The sequence below is a fragment of the Gouania willdenowi genome, chromosome 4 (assembly GCF_900634775.1).
Source record: "Gouania willdenowi chromosome 4, fGouWil2.1, whole genome shotgun sequence".
Classification (NCBI taxonomy): Eukaryota; Metazoa; Chordata; class Actinopteri; order Blenniiformes; family Gobiesocidae; genus Gouania; species Gouania willdenowi.
Genome location: NC_041047.1, coordinates 41,210,119 through 41,227,425, shown reverse-complemented (window position 1 = coordinate 41,227,425; position 17,307 = coordinate 41,210,119). Strand labels below are relative to the sequence as shown.

The following is a 17,307-nucleotide window of genomic DNA, read 5'->3' as shown; positions in this document are numbered from 1 at the left end:
ATTTTTCTTAAATATTTATTTCCACAATGGCCTTTTTATTTCATAATGTCCTTTTCCACAATGGCCTTTTTATATCATATTGTCGTGGTTCTCAAACTTTTTTGGTCCAAGTACCCCTTTAACTTTTGAATCCAAATCTCCCCTTTGTCCGACTAGAACATTTTGCTCAGAATTCTGTGAAAAAATTACTTTAGAGCATAATGATAGAATGAACGAATGATAACACACATTTTAAAGAATCTCATTTTGTAAATGAGTGGAATGAAACAGTATTTAGATTTATTTCTATCGTTTTCTAATCATGTTCTAATCATTTTTTGTGTCATTTTGCACATTTTGTTGTTCTTTTTATTATTCGGTATACTTTTCTCTTATTTTGTGGGTTTTTGTTGTTCTTGTGTGCTGTTGGGATTATTTAAATTATTCTGTTTGTGTGTGTGTGTGTGCATGTGCGTGCGTGGTGTCGTTTGGTTGTTTCTTATGTTGTTTCTCTGTTATCTTTGTGCTTTTTGTAGAGATCTTGTGTATTTTTGTCTCATTTATTGTCGTTTTGTGTCACTGGTAATAGTAAGTATTTTTCTCTCTTAGTCTCTTTTTGGTGACATTTTGTTGTGTGTTCTTTTTATTATTTAGTATATTTTTCTCTTATTTTTTATGTGTTTTTGTTGGTGTTTTGTGAGTTGCTGGTAATGTTTAGTATGATTCTCATTTTTAACTAAACATAAACATTATATTACCCCATATTTGTATGCTTTTATTTGTTATTTTTCCTCTCTCTCAGAAGTACCCCCTGTAGTGTCATCATGTACCCCCAGGGGTACACGCACCCCTATCTAAGAAACACTGTTCTAACACAGCAGTTATCAAACTGAGGGGCGCTAAGCAGCAGGAATAAATATGTTCGTTGTGACCGAGTTTGTCCACCTCTCAGCAGAGCCACTCCTCACTGTCTGTGCTGGTTCGACGCTCATGTAACATTGAAGGCACTTTAGTTTCAGCCATGACAGTATTCAGTTAATCCAAAAGAAATCAGTCACAAGCTGATTGGAGTCCATGAAGAATTTAACAGACGAGTATTAAACATACTCCCTGATGAAGTTTCCACTAATCCTTGTGTTTCACCATTTAAAATGTAACTAAACCCTGAGGTTTGGTCTGACATGCATCTGAGCTGGAATTTTTTTTTAATAAGCCTTGATTATGGGCGGGGCTTCAGGAACTATTAAGACACGCCCAGTCAATACTATACAATCTCCCAAGAACAATCTATGCTATGATAACTAGCTATTTAATTCTCAATAACCATCTCTATTTACAATTCTCTCCTTGCCACAGATTGTAAAGTCCACAGGTGATCATTTTTATAGGCGAGGCGGGGCTAACAATGATGTAAGAAGCCACCAAAACGTCACAAACCAACATCCTCAGCCAGTTGCAAAATTGAATTGTAATAGCAGGGTTTCAACCCATAGAGGGCAGTCACTCTAAAATTTTACAACAAATGGAAATACTTTGACTAAAATGTCAAAAAGAATCAATCAACATCAATCTGCCTACTTCATAACAAACACATTTGTTTGCAAAAGAGAAAAATGTTTTGGGATTCAGTCGCTCCTAATGAAGATTCTAGACTACTATCAATCAATCACAGAACAAATGTTCAGGTACAGGCAGTGCTGAGGCAGCATCTGATGCTACTGTGAAACAGCAGATTAGCGCTGTTAGCTTAAACTTTTCAGCTTTCTTTGTGTTTTTGTATTCCAGGTCTGAGAAAGCTGGAGAGATTGCAACCATTCCACTGACAAAGGTAAGAACAAAGAACTAACTACAGCGCTGGAAGGGACCAAACTTTGACTTTAGTCATTTAACTGCTGCTAATGCTAACATCCGGATCCATGGAAACGTTTGTAAGTGAGGACAGAGGACAGCCAACTACAGAAAGAGAAGTTCAATCAAATCTAATTAACAGGAGACATTGGCCCTCATTTATCAACCGTTTGTACGTATAGATCTGAGGGTGCGAAGTGTTTGATCAAATTCACGCAAACTTTGGGGTGCACGGGCTTTTGCTCGTCTTTTCTTGATCTAATTCTAAAGAACTGTCTTGATCAAATAGCAGGGATTTACGCTTTTGCCTTTGGATGAGTAAAATTTCATGTAAACCACCATTAGCCATTGGTTAAGTTAGTTATTGAGAATTTCATTCAAACCACAGTTTTAGCCTCTTCAAATACAGAAGTGCTGTTCAGTGCCTCCGTTATTCTCTTACACAGAGCGTTTAAATTTGCTCCTTAAATTCCAGTTTTCACACTAGTGAAAAGCCCATTTTAGGGTGTACTCACACTGGCAACCAGCTCTGTTCCTAACCAGCTCTGTGAATGTGTGGAACCATGGGGGGCATTGTCTGGCCTACGTAGGTGTGAACAGTCCACAGGAGGGGTAACCACCCAATGGTCCTGCTGGAAGAGGTGGGCCAGACTGGCACGGTGGGCCGCGCATGCGCACACACAACTCAACCCGCTCCCAAAACGTAATGACGTTGGTACTGCGCGATGCTTTACAGCACATAAACATCTGCATTCCGCAATGATAGCGGTGTCAGAAGTGCTCGTTAGCCAATGAAAAGGTCAGAGTGGGCGTTACCCGAGGATATATGAACGACACCACAGAGAACTCATGAAGGCAGAGGACAACGTGACCGTCAGGACTTCTCTTTGATCAGCCGTAACTGAGTGTAGCAGCTCATCATCAGGTCCGGGTATTTCCGAGGATATAAATACATATTACTGGTATTTTAACCCATATAAACTCAAAAATGTGTCTTGTTCTCAAAATACCAGTAATATGTTACACATTTGCATCAGTGAAATGTCCCATTTCCATATTTTTTGGTTTATATGGGTTAATATACCAGTAATATGCGTTTATATGCATATTTGTACCCTCGGAAATACCTCAGAATTCTGGGTTTTACACGAACCCCTCATTATCACGTCTCTGCAGAAGAAGACCCTCCGCTGCACCTCAGCACTTTAACAACTCACTAATTTCACAATTTAAATACACTATTTATACTTTTGTTTTTCTGTTTGCATGTCGTTTGTTTTGTATTTAATAAAAAAGTTTCTCTAACAGTTGGTTAAATCTACACATTTATACTGTATATAATGCACATGCAGGATGATGTGTAACAATAATCAGTAAAATTAGCTGTAAACACATTTTGTAGAACTAAATATAAGTTTATGCTGTGAACAGAAAGAAAGGAAGACGAGCCAGATAATTCTAAACTTTAGAATATAATACAATCATGAATATGATTCTTCTCAAAATAACATTCTTTGATATCTTTGTCACACAATATCTGAGCTTCCAGTGAATAATTTACAAATAAAAAAAAAAAGTTCACTGGTGACATTGAGATCTCAATGTCACCATCAGTGAACTTTTTTTTTTATTTGTAAATTATTCACTGGAAGCTTCTCTGGTGGCGTGTGCAGTGGTTGTTGTTATTATTATTATTGTATGAAGCCAACATTACTGCAGCTCTGCACATCATTGTTGTCCTGTTAAAATCTCTTTATACAAAGACTTAAAAACAATCTGAAATTAGTGCTGACTCAAGTAAATCTTGATTACAACAACCTGTTCTTGAAACATTTCATATAAGCCTTCCTTAAGTCTCTAAATTATTGAAACAATGAAAAACAAAATAAAATTACAGAACATTAAATAATCATTTAATATGCATTTCAATAAATAAGTGCAGCTTTATTCTGTCTGTTGTCTGTAGAAGTGATGGGTCTAGACCAGATGATGGAAACTAGGATCAGCTCATGGTTTTAATGTACAGGGAGGGGCGTGTCCACTCTGCATGGACTTAAAGAAGAAGAAATAAAAGGAGAGTTAGATAATGTCATGTTCATCAAAAAGGAAAACTGAAAGTGATAGAGATAAATGTGCTCAGATGGACACACACACACACACACACACACACCTAAACTGTCTCACACATTAAAAGCATCTATTTACACTTATATTAATGTACACAAAGACAAGCTCCACTAAAGCAGAACGACATTTATTGATCCAGAAATTAAACTGATCTTACCTTTATAGGCTCGGTTTCCTCCTTTGTTTTCAAATCCATTTGAACCTCCATTCATGGTGGTTTTTTATCATCAGAGAGTCTTTCATTTCCAATAATCCACTGATATTTGGTCTGTTTTAATCTCTGTCTTTCTTTCTCACTCACTTGGTTCTCTCTCTGTTCCTCGTGTCGATTTCGTAAAAACAAAGCAATGTTTCCTTTACGTGTGAGTAAAATTACCGCAATTTACCGACACTTGCTGTCAAGAGCAATTTCTTAACTATCATAAACTGGTGGAATTTCTCCGATAGAGCAAATATGAGCAGAGTTACGGTCATTTAAATTAACGTGTTGCGTTCAGGGGCCCTGGGAAACCAGTCTGTTCCTATAATCCAGCCGTGAAAACAGCACGTGTCTGGGTAAATCTTGACGTACAGTTACACTACGCAACAGAAGATATGAAATTAACAGCATGTACTGTCAACAACAAACCCAGAGTCACTTAATGGTGACGTAACGCCATGCGTGTGTCATAAATTAACGTGATGAAGAGTTTGTCTGTGGGAACCGAGTTGAGCTGGTGATCATGTCCGTTCTACGGTGCCAGAAAAGGGACAGGGAGGGGGGATTCCTGCTGCGAGCTTGGAACGGCCCAAGTTGGCAGTATGAGTACACCCTTAGTTTTTTTCACATCAAGCTGTGAGGATGCTTTCATCTTGGAAACGTTTCCTTGCCAGTGTTTGTTTGACCTCAGTGGGCGGGGCCTCCGAGCCAGGATTATTTGAGGGCGTAACATGTTAATGACGTTCAAATTCAGGCACCGCATTTATCAACATCCGATCATTGGTACGCTAAGATTGGTTAGATACGAATGTTTCATAAATCACACGTTGGTCCTGTTATAAGACATAATGTGAACTCAGATTTGCACCCGTTTTCATTCAACGTTGATAAATGAGGGTCAATGAAATTATTTCCTTAGAAATGTGATTAAACAATAGAGTAATAATTTATTTTCAACTAAACTTCATCACAGATAATCCAACACTGTGTGCTGTCATTTCAATGTGACATCTGCATCAGTGAATTATATAATATACAGAGAGAACTCACTCACATGTGCTGTCTGTCACTGAAGTGAATCACAGGTTTATAATAAACTAGTACAGTGCCCGTCTGAAGTATGTATTCATATAGTAGAGTTGTCAATTATGGCCAAATGAGTATGTGTTTGAAGGTTGGATGTACAAAGAGGTGTACATACTCTGTAGTGTTATAAAAAGGTATATTTGCAGGTGCAAAGTAAAGTAGCACGTGCAATTTCCCTGGTTTAATTCTATGGGACATGCGCATGATGAATGTGTTTGTTGTATTTTTTGTATGTGTATTTTTGTATCTTTTTGTTTTTTTTGTGCATTTTTTGTATAATTATTGTTTTTTGTTGCCATTCTAGTGTAATTCTGGAGTCATTTTGTGAATTTTTGTATGTTTTTTGGTGTAGTTTTGTGCATTTCTGTTGTTATTTTGTGTATTTTTTTATATAATTATTTAGTTTTGTGTATTTTGAGTCATTTTCATATTTTGTTGTCTTTAATGTATGTTTTTTGGACTAATGTTGTGTGTTTTTGGAGCCTTTTGTATATTTTTGTTGTATATTGTTTAGTTTTGTTTTATGTCATTAGGTGTGTTTTTGTATCTCTGTTGTCTTTTTGTGCAATTTTTGTATAATTATTGTTTTTTGGAGTAATTTTGTGTATTTTTGTGCATTTCTGTTGTCGTTTTGTGTACTTTTTGTGTAAATGTACGCAACACACTCACTGAGTATAATTTTATTATAAGTACTGTGTGCGTGTGTGTACATTATAGCTGCTAGCATCTTAACACAGAATAATATAAGAAGAAACACTCTTGAGCATAACAAACAATAATCATAATGGACCCATCCGCTCACAAAAAAGTTACATTCCTTTGTCTGAAGAAGCAGATAGTTTGTGATATGGCCGGCTATTGGCCGTCAGCACAGCCGCCGCCCACAGTCATGGAGACGGAGGAGGAAGTGGACTCCATGACCCGTGACTTAAAGGATGTTTGGGATTGCGGGGATAATTTTAAATAACCATGAAATATTAACTTAAATAACTTTTTGCAGTACAAAAATGTTTTTAATATTGACTTTTTTTATTTTTAACCCATACAAACTGCGACACAGTGACGTCATGAACCCGGACCCGGAAGTTGCATGCTCAATACCGCACTCATTACCAAGAGGGCTGTAATCTTAAAATGAACGTTTTGATACACCAAATTACTCCAAAATAACGATTGCCCACACTTGGGGTATTTGGAACCCGTTGACTAAGTTTCAGGTTGAACTCATACCGCGTCGGGGAGATATTTGCTCCACACACACACGCACACACACAGACATTTTTTGCTATTATAGATAGATAGATGCAGACCCCCAGGCTTGAGCTGAGCATTATTTACAGCCTCCTCTTTTCTTTGGCTTTAGCAGCCGTTGATGAGTTCAAACAGAGACTGTTTAGTCTTGAGTTCATTTAATGTCTTTTAGAATGCTTGAATGAATCACAGGTAGCTTAGAAACAGAATGAGCTCGGACTGATGGATCCATGTCAGCAGCTTCCTCAGCGGTGAATGAAACACGAGGGTTACACTTAAAGAGTTTCCTGCCCTTTGTTTGTTGCTTTTCTACCGTTCTCAAAGGAACAGTCGACTTTTCCGTTGATGGACAGTGATTGAAACGAAGCACAGTGAGTTATGATTATTATTACACAGGAAATAAGACTTTCACTTACAAACTATTTCTTGTGGCACTGATGGAAACCTCCTGCACTCAGTGCTTCAGAATTGAATTTCAAACCAATTATGTTGTGTAACATATCAAATACATGGTTTTCAAGATCAGGGAATTAATTTGTGGCGACCACAAGGTTGTAGGTAATAATTTTATTGAGGTATCTCCAGTCATAAACAATTTTGATACACATAAGGAAGGATCACAGTACTCATGAATGACAGTGTTGTAGAGTCAACATCAACAAACAAGTTTAAACATGGTAGTCAGCTTGGTCACAGATGCACTTCTCCACAAATCAAACTTTCTGTGCTTCCTACATGTCGCTGAGAGTTCTCTGTGATGTAACAGGATGCTGGGCAGTAAAAACTACAATGTTTAACTAAAGACTACTGACAAACTGAGCATCGTTTGTCTCTAATGACTGGATATCAGCAAGATTTCTTTCATGGAATAAGATGTTACAAACTTAAGATGTTAGAAATGGTGACTGAGGGACTTTAGGTATGATGATCACTGTGTGCAGAATTATTATCAGACTGAGCACAATGTATAGGTTCCTAAAATGTTTTCATGATGGTTCTAAACTTGGTCTTTGAGGGCTGCAGTTATGATGTTTTGGATTTTTACAAAAGTAGTTTTATCTCATGTATTACATGCAAAGAATGATCAGGAAAAGGGGGGGGGGGGGGTATTGCCCCCCCTGAGTGGTGAAAAGCTGTCATCATAATTTTCCCAAATTAATTCGGGGGAAAAAACAAATAAAAATTAAAAAAGATGTTAGTTCTACCTCAGGTGTGTATTATAAGTTTTCAGTGAAATGGTCCCAAATCTTTGAAACTTTAGGTTTCTTCTGTTGCACAATTTTTCTTCACAATGTAAATGGTGAAGTGACACTGCGCCCAGCAGTTCATGTATCGTACTGCAGCAAAAATGAAGCAGAAAGTGGCCACCGGTCTGATTTTCTCATGAATTTACATTAAACGACGTGTCAATGCACTTTTTTGAAGTCGACATTATCAATTATGTTACTTATCATTTTTACATTATGTAGTGTTGTGTTCAAGACCACACTATCCGGGACCAAGACTTGCTCGAGACCAGAATGCACCAAGACCAAGACAAGAACAAAACTTTCGGGAGCCGAGACCGAGTCAAGACCAAGACCATAAACATTTTTTTTAATTTATAAAAATATATAAATAAATAAAATTTTGACAAGGTTCGACAGTTATATAACATTCTCTCTTTAGTTTTAGTTTCTTTTTAATACATTTGAGGGACAAAAAAGGTGCCTGTAAAAATTTAACTCAAATATTAAAATATTACTGCTACTGATAAATTTACAATTATTCTACATATTTGAAAACAACATTTTTATGTCTGCTGAATGTACAGCAAGTGTTTAAAAGTATTTCTGCCACGAAATAACATGGCTAGTCACCTACACACCACAGAGTGTTTCCTCTTTGCTGTACTTTTACAAATGTATTATTTGTGGTTCATGAAACCAAATTTCACAACTAACAAGTTAGCGAACATGTTTAACTCCCGCCTCTCTCTCCTGCTTGTGTGTGTGAGTGTGTCACACACGTCACTCAGTCACATTGAAGAAGGTTGTGGTCATTATACGGGGTGGATTAAAGAATTAATAAATGATTGTTTTATCCCATTCTTCTCCTTGTTATTATCACATTATAAAAAAGTTTAAAAATAGCAGGAATTTGTGCTGGTCTCGAACGGTCTTGACGGAAAAACCCGAGTCCGAGACAAGACCGAGTCAAAATGCTTCTGAGTCCGAGACGAGACCGAGACCTTCGAGACTACTACAACACTACATTATTGTATATGTTACACACATTGTCGTTGGCGTGACTCACGAGATGGTCTATATATTTAATTCTGTTTTTCTTTCTCATCTCAATCTTAAACTCCGCCTATGACGCTGCTGGAACTTTTCTCACCTTTGTCCATGTTTTGTCGTCCGATGCCCCCTGTAGATCATTAATGAGCATTACAGCGCATACTCGTGGGTGGCAGAGCTGATCCAAGTGTTCACAGCCATCAGTGTCACCGTCTCCTTCCTGGTTATGGGATCAGCCATGAAACACACCAGTAAGTCTGACCAGTTAGCATGTTCTCACCAGTAATGGTGAGAACATGGTGTGTTGCTGACTGACTGACCAACTGACTGCCTGCCTCTGTGTCAGTTGATGGTTTAGTGAGCTGTGTGTGGAGCAGTGGGTTGGAGTGTGCGTCCAAAGCCTGGGAGAGGACGTTCCCCAACAAGCAGCACATCTGCGACGGCAGGAGGTAAGACAGGCTCTAAGGTCTGTATCACAGCATTAGTGCACGCTTACATGATGATTACATGATAGGCCACAGGCCAAATGGCAAATGAAAGCTTAGATTTTATTCTTTTCACTAGAGTACTTGCTATGAATCTTTAGGGAAAATCAGGAACCACCAAGAACATGTTTTAGTGATTTTTGAGTTTAAGGCACAGGTCAGGGGCCAAATACGGACCAGTTTGAACTTAAATGGGCTGCATATTTTCGGTGGGAAAAAGAACAAATTCAACATTAATGTGCCCTGGTTTGCACTCCTACGTATAAATGGTATATAAATGATAATGTATGTGAGTTTATCAGTATATCAATTTGTCAGATTTTGTGAATTTGATTAAATTTTGGGGGAAAAAGTTTTTGTTAAATTTGCCAGATTTTGGAAAAATGTAGTGTTCTGACAATAATTTGAGATTAAAAAAGACTGCCGTCATGTGATATATGAATTAGAAAACTGAGCTCTGCAGATATTGTGGATTTGAATTAAATCTTTGTATTTGGAGGGATTGAGATATCTACAACTAATTAGTTGGTATTTAAAAAATGTGATGCTCTCTAAAGTTTGACAAGGAGTTGTCATCACTTAAACCAGTTTAACTCTACACATATTACATATTGAGAAATATATTATCTATATATATATATATATATATATATATATATATATATATTATATATACTATATCATATATATAATAGTTTTTGATTTGCTAATGATAACCTCTCTTTTGGTGTATCATATGTCAAATTCTGTCAAACATCGTGTATTCTATGACTTGATATCTTTTGCATGAATTTCACGGACTTCACAATTTTATAGATATGTGGGGGGCGTGGAGGGGCAAGGTCAATTCCTTTGTTTTTGTTGTATACTTGAAGACATTTGGGTTTCAGATCAAAACATGAATATGAGACAAATGTTCAGAATCCCAGCTTTTATTTTATGGTATCTAGATGTGTTAAACTCAGGACAAAGCACCTTTTGTTTGAACCCACCCACTTTTCAAGTGGCCAAAAGTATTAGAACAAGTATTGGAACATGTGACTGATGTTTCTAGATGCTCAGGTGTTGCCTTTTAGATTGATTGCTTGAACATTATAGTTCTTGTTTTTGGCTTCAGGTTTCACCTGTGAAAACTGCATTTTATGTTAAGCAAACATGAAGGCCAGGGAGTTGTATATGGGAGAAATGCAAACCATTTTGAAGCTGAGAGAAGGGAAAATCAATCAGAGCTACTGCACAAACATTGGGCATATCCAATACAACAATTTGGAATGTCCTGAAAAAGAAAGAAACTACTGGTGTACTGAGCAACAGACATCGAACAGGTCGGCCAAGGGTATCAACAGCAGTTGATGACAGAAACATTGTGAGATCTGTGAAGAAACACCCAAAGGCAACAGTCAGTGACATTACTGGCAACCTCCACAGGGCAGGGGTGAAGGTCTCACAATCCAGTGTTCGAAAAAGACTTTGAGAGAAGAAATATAGAGGCCATACCACAAGATGCAAACCACTCATTAGCAAAAACAATTGGAAGGCCAGATTGGATTTTGTAAAGAAGTACAGAGATGAGCCACAAAAGTTTTGGAACAAAGTATTATGGACTGAACAGATCAAGAGTAACCTCTACCAAAGTGATGGAAAGGCCAAAGTATGAAGAAAGAAAGGATCTGCTCATGATGCAAAACACACAAGCTGATCTGTGAAGCATGGTGGAGGCTATTGTCATGGCTTGGGGTTGCATGGCTGCTTCTGGAAGGAGCTCATTAGTCTTTATTGAAAATGTAACTCATGATGGTAGCAGCAGAATGAATTCTGAAGTCTTCAAAACCATTTGTCTGGCAATTTACAGAAAAATGCATCCAAACTAATTGGGAGATGTTTCATCACACAAAAAAGTGGAAGGTCCTAGACTGGCCAAGTCAATCACCGGACCTTAACCCAATAGAGCATTTCATCTCCTGAAGAGAGAAACCCCCAGAAAATAAACAAGAAGTGAAAGATGGCTGCAGTAAAGGCCGGAAAAGCATTTCAAATAAAGAATGCAACAGTCTGGTGAAGTCAATGGGAGTAAGTAAGGATTGTGCCAATGTTATTCACTTTAAATTAATTCAATAATGTCTGTTCCAATACTTTTGCACACTTGAAAAGTGGGTGGGTTCAAACAAAAAGTGCTCTGTCCTGAGTTGTTTAACACATCTAGATTTAAATACCATTAAATAAAAGCTGGAATTCTGATGTCTCATATTCATGTTTTGATCTGAAACCCTAATGTAACCCTTAGTTTAAATATAAGTTACACAAATAACCAGTAGTTTGAGTTTAGCTTAGTGTGGCGAATTAGCTCGTTCTCTGTTACCTCATAAACCAGGCCCGAGACAGAATTATAACTCAGAACAAAAAAACATTTATTTCAAAGTGTCCTTTTTACAAGGTGACAATATCATTCAGGGTTTTTTTCAACTGTTCATATAATCAAGAAAATAAATCAATCCCCACCAAGCGCTTGGGTATTAAAGGTTTTTTTTTCTCTGTATTATTCGTTGGGGCCCATACGGTGGTGCACTTTGATTACTCACGAACACCTCATGGTCCGAGGTGAGTAAAGGCAAGGTGAGCTCCTCTCCTGAGGCCGGTTGGCGTCCTGGTGTTGGCTCCATGACGTGCGTACTGGTGCTGGTTCAGCGACGTCAGTGGGTCACCTAGAGAGCTGCGGCGTGCGTCCAGCCTCGGATCAGTACACCAGGCGCCCTGCCGTGTGCGTCCCGACACAGCTCAACAGCCGCGTCCCATCCCGATGCAGACAACCCACTGTGTGCATCCATACACGGAGCAACAGGTGACGGTTTCTTTCCCGTCAGCGTCGGAGCAGACTATCAACAGTGTGCGTCTCCACCCTGATCAACAGGTCACAGTCTCTTTTTCTTTCTCTCCCAGTCCAATTACCTGCTGCCTTTAATACCTCCCCCCGGCTACTCCTTCATTGGACACAGAGCCCCCTGCGCCATCTCATTGGGTAGCATTAACCACACAACTACAGTGTAACACATCTCATTTACCATAGCGTTACACTAATATCTTCAGTATACAACAAAAACAAAGGAAATGACCTTGCCATTCCAATACTTTTGGATGGGACTGTAACTGTGCTTTTAAGGCTGTTCTGAGAATTAGTGAAAGCAGCGACTCCTCAAACAAATATTTTGATACAAAATAAGTTATAGAAAATATGGACAGTATATCAATATAGGTGATATTGTAATTTTCTATATCGCCAAAACAGAAAACTCGACGTATCTTGAATATCGATATATTGCCCAGCGCTATGTATATCTATGAAGGAATCACTGCACCAATGATGGACTTTACTCTGTTTCTCAGGGTGGCCAAAGGATGTGCATCACTGCTGGGATTCATTGTCATCTTTATTGTGTCCATGTGCGACCCAAGGGTAAATACACACACACACATACATGCAGAGAGACACACAGACACACACAGTAAACAGAGCGTTGGTCTTCTTCAGGGCTTCGTTGTGATGCTGGACAAAGTGGTGTCATTCTCCCTGAACACTGAGGTGGGCCTGTTTGTCTTCATCATGCTGAGAGAGAGCAGAGAGGACAGATTCCAGTGAGTCACTGACACCTTCAAACACACACACTGCATTAGCTCCATTAAAGCTGCAGTATGTAGAATCCTCTCTCCGCACTGTTTCAGAACCGAAACTGAACCTCTCTTACTGGTATCTTTTGTGAATGCTCTGAGCAACTTTATTCTCAGTAGAGACTAAAGTCGCTTTGCCGTTTTGAACTCAAAATAGGCCATTTCTGTGAATCGTATAGTAGCGATGATTTTTTTTTCGGGGGGGGGGGTGGGTGGGGGTCGTCGTCATAGGCTGTTTCACGGTCTTTGCACGCTGGAGGCTAGATCTATTTCACACATATCTACCATACACAAACGGATGTCATTTCTACATATTACTCCGCAGCGGACTAATATGTGAGCGCATAGCCCTCCTCAGCACTCGTGCTCCGTACGGACCTGCTTAGGACAAGTCACAGGAGTGGACTGAACCGGTTTCACTTGACCGGGAAACCACGCAGACGCTTATCAGGTATGTAGGGCCCTATATCTTTCACATTAAGGAATCATTTAATCGACCATTATAAATTGAATTCACTGAAAGTGACATAATGTGAATGAAACGTCGTCATCATGAAGGGGCCGTTCATTAATTTCCCCGCCCCGTACCTCTGCCACTCCAGAGCTAAACACATGTTGAATCTGCCACCCGCAACACCGATTAAACTTGTGTGTTGTTATGGACGAGACTGATTCCAGGGATTATAGAGTCTGAATCATTGTAGGTTCATGATAACTTTATAGCTTCTAATATTCTGGCCCCTAGTGGTGAAATAACTGATTCCTCGTGTCTATTTATTTTTGTCTAATCATCTGGAATAATGTCATCAGGATGATTTAAATGAGGTTGTTCTAAATTAAGTTGATCAATATTTAGTAAACCTGCTCAGATTCAGTAAACCATTGATCCCTGAGGGAAATTGGGTGACATTAATGCTGCCCTCATATATCTTCATATGACATATGATTATAAATAATTAAAAAGGAGCTGAAAGAATAATCCATGTCAGTACATGCTATAGCTACCTTTCAATTGGAGTTTACACATGGTTTTAAATACACTTTTATTTTGACATACATTTATGTTTTTTTTAATTATTATTATTATTATTATTATTATTATTATTATTATTATTATTATTATTATTATTATTATTATTATTATAATAATAATAATAATAATAATACTTTTGTTTACTTACAGGAGTTGAAAACCAATATGTTCTGAAAAAAAATGATATATTTCTTTAAAAAAGCTGAATAAAAAATAACAATAGAAATCTAACAATAGGAAGAAAAAAAAAATTTATTTTATAGTGCCCTATGTAAGTCCTTTTAATGTTATTTCACCTTACGTTGAAAGTGCAGGGCAGCTGAGAACAAAACAAAAGCAGTGGAGAAAGAAAAAGTGGCTGGTAAATGGCACATGGATCAACAAAGAAAGCTTTCACCTTGGATAAGCTTCTCTTAGGTTTACACTTGATTTATCTCGTCTGTTCTCACTTTCCTTCTAACACCAGTACGTGTGGCAGACCCTGCGCAGTCAATTAGATCTGCGAGGACCTGCCTCGGCCTGCCTTTTTTTGCTTGATTTGCCATGTAACTGTTGTGTCTAACGCTGCGATGGAGACTTCTATTGGAATGTCCACCATTACACTTGGTACATGAACTCACCTGTCTTCAGTCAAGCAGCCAATAGTAACGCTCAAAAAAACCCATTGAGCACACAAGTTTGTAGAAAGATCTCTGATTGGCTGACATCCAGCGTCACGCTCCGGTAGTTATAAACTTCCTTTACAGAGCCAGGAGAAGGAGAGGAGATTCACTGTCCACTCAGAACTCTTTGGATTACAATATGCTCAAAGATGATTATCGATTTTTGACAAACTGATGCCAAAAAAACTTACATACTGCAGCTTTAATTATCCCACATGTTTGTGCTTATACAGCAGGTCTGATGGTGAGGCTGGTGTTAAATTACTTCATTGATCTGGTTTCTATTTTATCTTCGTGCAGTTAAAGCCAAAAAAACACGGCAGTGAACAGAAGTGATGAAAATATTCTGCATCATGTAAAACAGCTAGCCGTAGCTTTAGCCACTTTCAAACTGAAGAAAAATGTTATCAGACAATGAAGCTGGTGTTAAATTACATGACAGATGTCCTTTGAGAGAATTATTCTTCTTTTGTCAGTGTTTGAATTATTATCAGCTCATGTTTGAGCCTGTTTACTCTTTTTGACCTTCATTTATCAACCTTGCGTGAAAATGGGTGCAAATCTGAGTTCACATTTTGTCGTACGACAGGACCAGGTGTGATTTATGAAATATTTGTATCTGACCAATCCCAGCGTACAAATGATCGGGTGTTGATAAATGCAGCTGCTGAATTTAATCGTCATTAGCTTTTTGCACCCTCCTGTTTCGGAGGCCCCGCCCCTACTGAGGTCAAACAGGAACAAGATGAAAATCGGCGTCCTCACATCAGAGGTGGAGTAAAACAAACAAAAGTTGCTGTACGGAGGTAATCGGACCTTATTCTCCAAGATAGAGCATAGCTGTGTGTGTGTGTGTGTGTGTGTGTGTGTGTGTGTGTGTGTGTGTGTGTGTGTGTGTGTGTGTGTGTGTGTGCGTGTGCGTGTGCGTGCGTGTGTGTGTGTAGCTGCTGCTCGGTTATTAGCTGGGTGATACAGTATTCAAAAATAAAACCAAAAAAGTGGTATCAGTCATAACATGGTTTGTTCAGTACTTTATTTTCAGTCATATTTGGCCAGAGGTGTAAAGAGTACTTATATTCAAGTACTAGTAAAAAGTAGCTCAATTAAATAGTACTCAAAGTAAAAGTTAGTAGTTAATTTTACTTCCCACTTTTATTTTTTGGTAATAAATCTTGCCACAGTTCCCTTGCATACAGTAAACATCTCATGTATAAACTTAAAAAGGAAGAGACCAAATCTTGCAGATTTGGAACTTTATTTATTTTCTATAAAGGCATCTGTATAAAATAAAAGGTTTGTCAAAATGCACAATTCTTTTTAAAATATATTAATTCAATTCAAAATAAAATAAAAATGTTCATTCTCTAAGTATAGCTACATTTATGTAGTCAAACTGTGCCATGCCAGATGTGCCATGTGGGTAACAACATAATAGATAGAAACCACAACCTGAACCAAAGAAAGAGGTAAAATAATCAGCATTCAATGCTGTTTTGGCACGGTGCGTTACATTTAATCTGGTTGGTCGGCTATGATGTGATGCATTTAATTGTTTTCTGGTCATTAAATTTTTTGTTATTTCACAATGTCTGTTGATCTTTTTAAAACAAATCTATAAATACTGAAGCTTGAGAATTTGGTCAAACGCTCAGATTGTACTTTCAGATCTGAACATACGAACGGCTGATAAATGAGGGCCACTGTGTCTGATCTCAAACATCTGCACGTGTTTCATCATCACTGACACAAGAATCCTTTTGATTGATAAACTGTAGAGAGATGAGCATTGGTCTGACAGGAAACAATCAAAGATGAGTGTTTCTCTAAAAAACTAAAGGATGCTAACCAGTTAACAGCTGTGCTCCTTTGTCTCAATCTGTCCTCAGGCAGCTGTCCGTCCCTCTCCCAGTAGGAGACTTTGTGTTCAGCCTCAGTTGGCTGCTGCCCACCTACTTCCTGTTTGCAGTGACCTATGACGTGCTGCAGACCGTCGCTGACGTCACTCACTCTTCTTCTTTCTACTATCAGGAGACACATCTGCACAACCTGAGCAGCCTGACACCATCGAACCTCTCCATCCTGCTCTGACATCACCATCTTCACTTATTTACAGAGATTACTGTAGGAGCATTTATCAGCAGCAGGGGGCGCACTTCTACTGATCTCATTGATCGCATGTGTGAGCAAAGTAGAGAACTGCAAAGTCTTTGGAATATGTTCTCAAATGTCAGATAGAAAGAAAGTTACAGTCACTTTTCCTTTATTTAGTTACAACCAAACAAATGCCAGAGAGGAATGTTTAGAGCTCTTGTTACACTAAGACTCAGGCTGCATCCGAATAGTTCCTTCTATCTCTTTTCCTATGCACTTTTCCATAACCCTGTGGATGGCGTCACGGGGTTAAGGAAAGGTGTTAGGAGAGGTGTTAGTAAATGGCCATCACGTTTGTTTTGACAATCAGACACACTTCCACTAGGTGACATAATAATCTGTTAGCCGCAAAGGTTAGTGACGTCTGCCGTGGTGAAAAAACTACAAATTTACGAAAATGGACTAAAAGCACATTTATAACACTTTCCCCTGATATAATCTAAAAAATCACAAGGTTTGAATGTAAATCAAAGGAAAAGAGTCTACCAGGCTATGAGGAACAAAAGTTTAATTAAAAGAACGTCACATTGAGAATGGTTGCTCA

General features: G+C 38.3%; 1 protein-coding gene across 1 annotated transcript in view; it reads left to right on the top strand.

Annotated features, from left to right (window-relative positions):
- Positions 1-17,077, top strand: part of LOC114462241 (uncharacterized) — a 134,977-nt gene extending 117,900 nt beyond the window's left edge. The window contains exons 14-19 of the mRNA XM_028444933.1: positions 1,765-1,807; positions 8,906-9,020; positions 9,116-9,218; positions 12,636-12,705; positions 12,781-12,884; positions 16,499-17,077. Coding sequence (XP_028300734.1) covers positions 1,765-1,807; positions 8,906-9,020; positions 9,116-9,218; positions 12,636-12,705; positions 12,781-12,884; positions 16,499-16,700 — 637 coding nt within the window. The 3' untranslated portion in view covers positions 16,701-17,077. The remainder of the gene's footprint in view (positions 1-1,764; positions 1,808-8,905; positions 9,021-9,115; positions 9,219-12,635; positions 12,706-12,780; positions 12,885-16,498) is intronic.
- Positions 17,078-17,307: the final 230 nt, after the last annotated feature.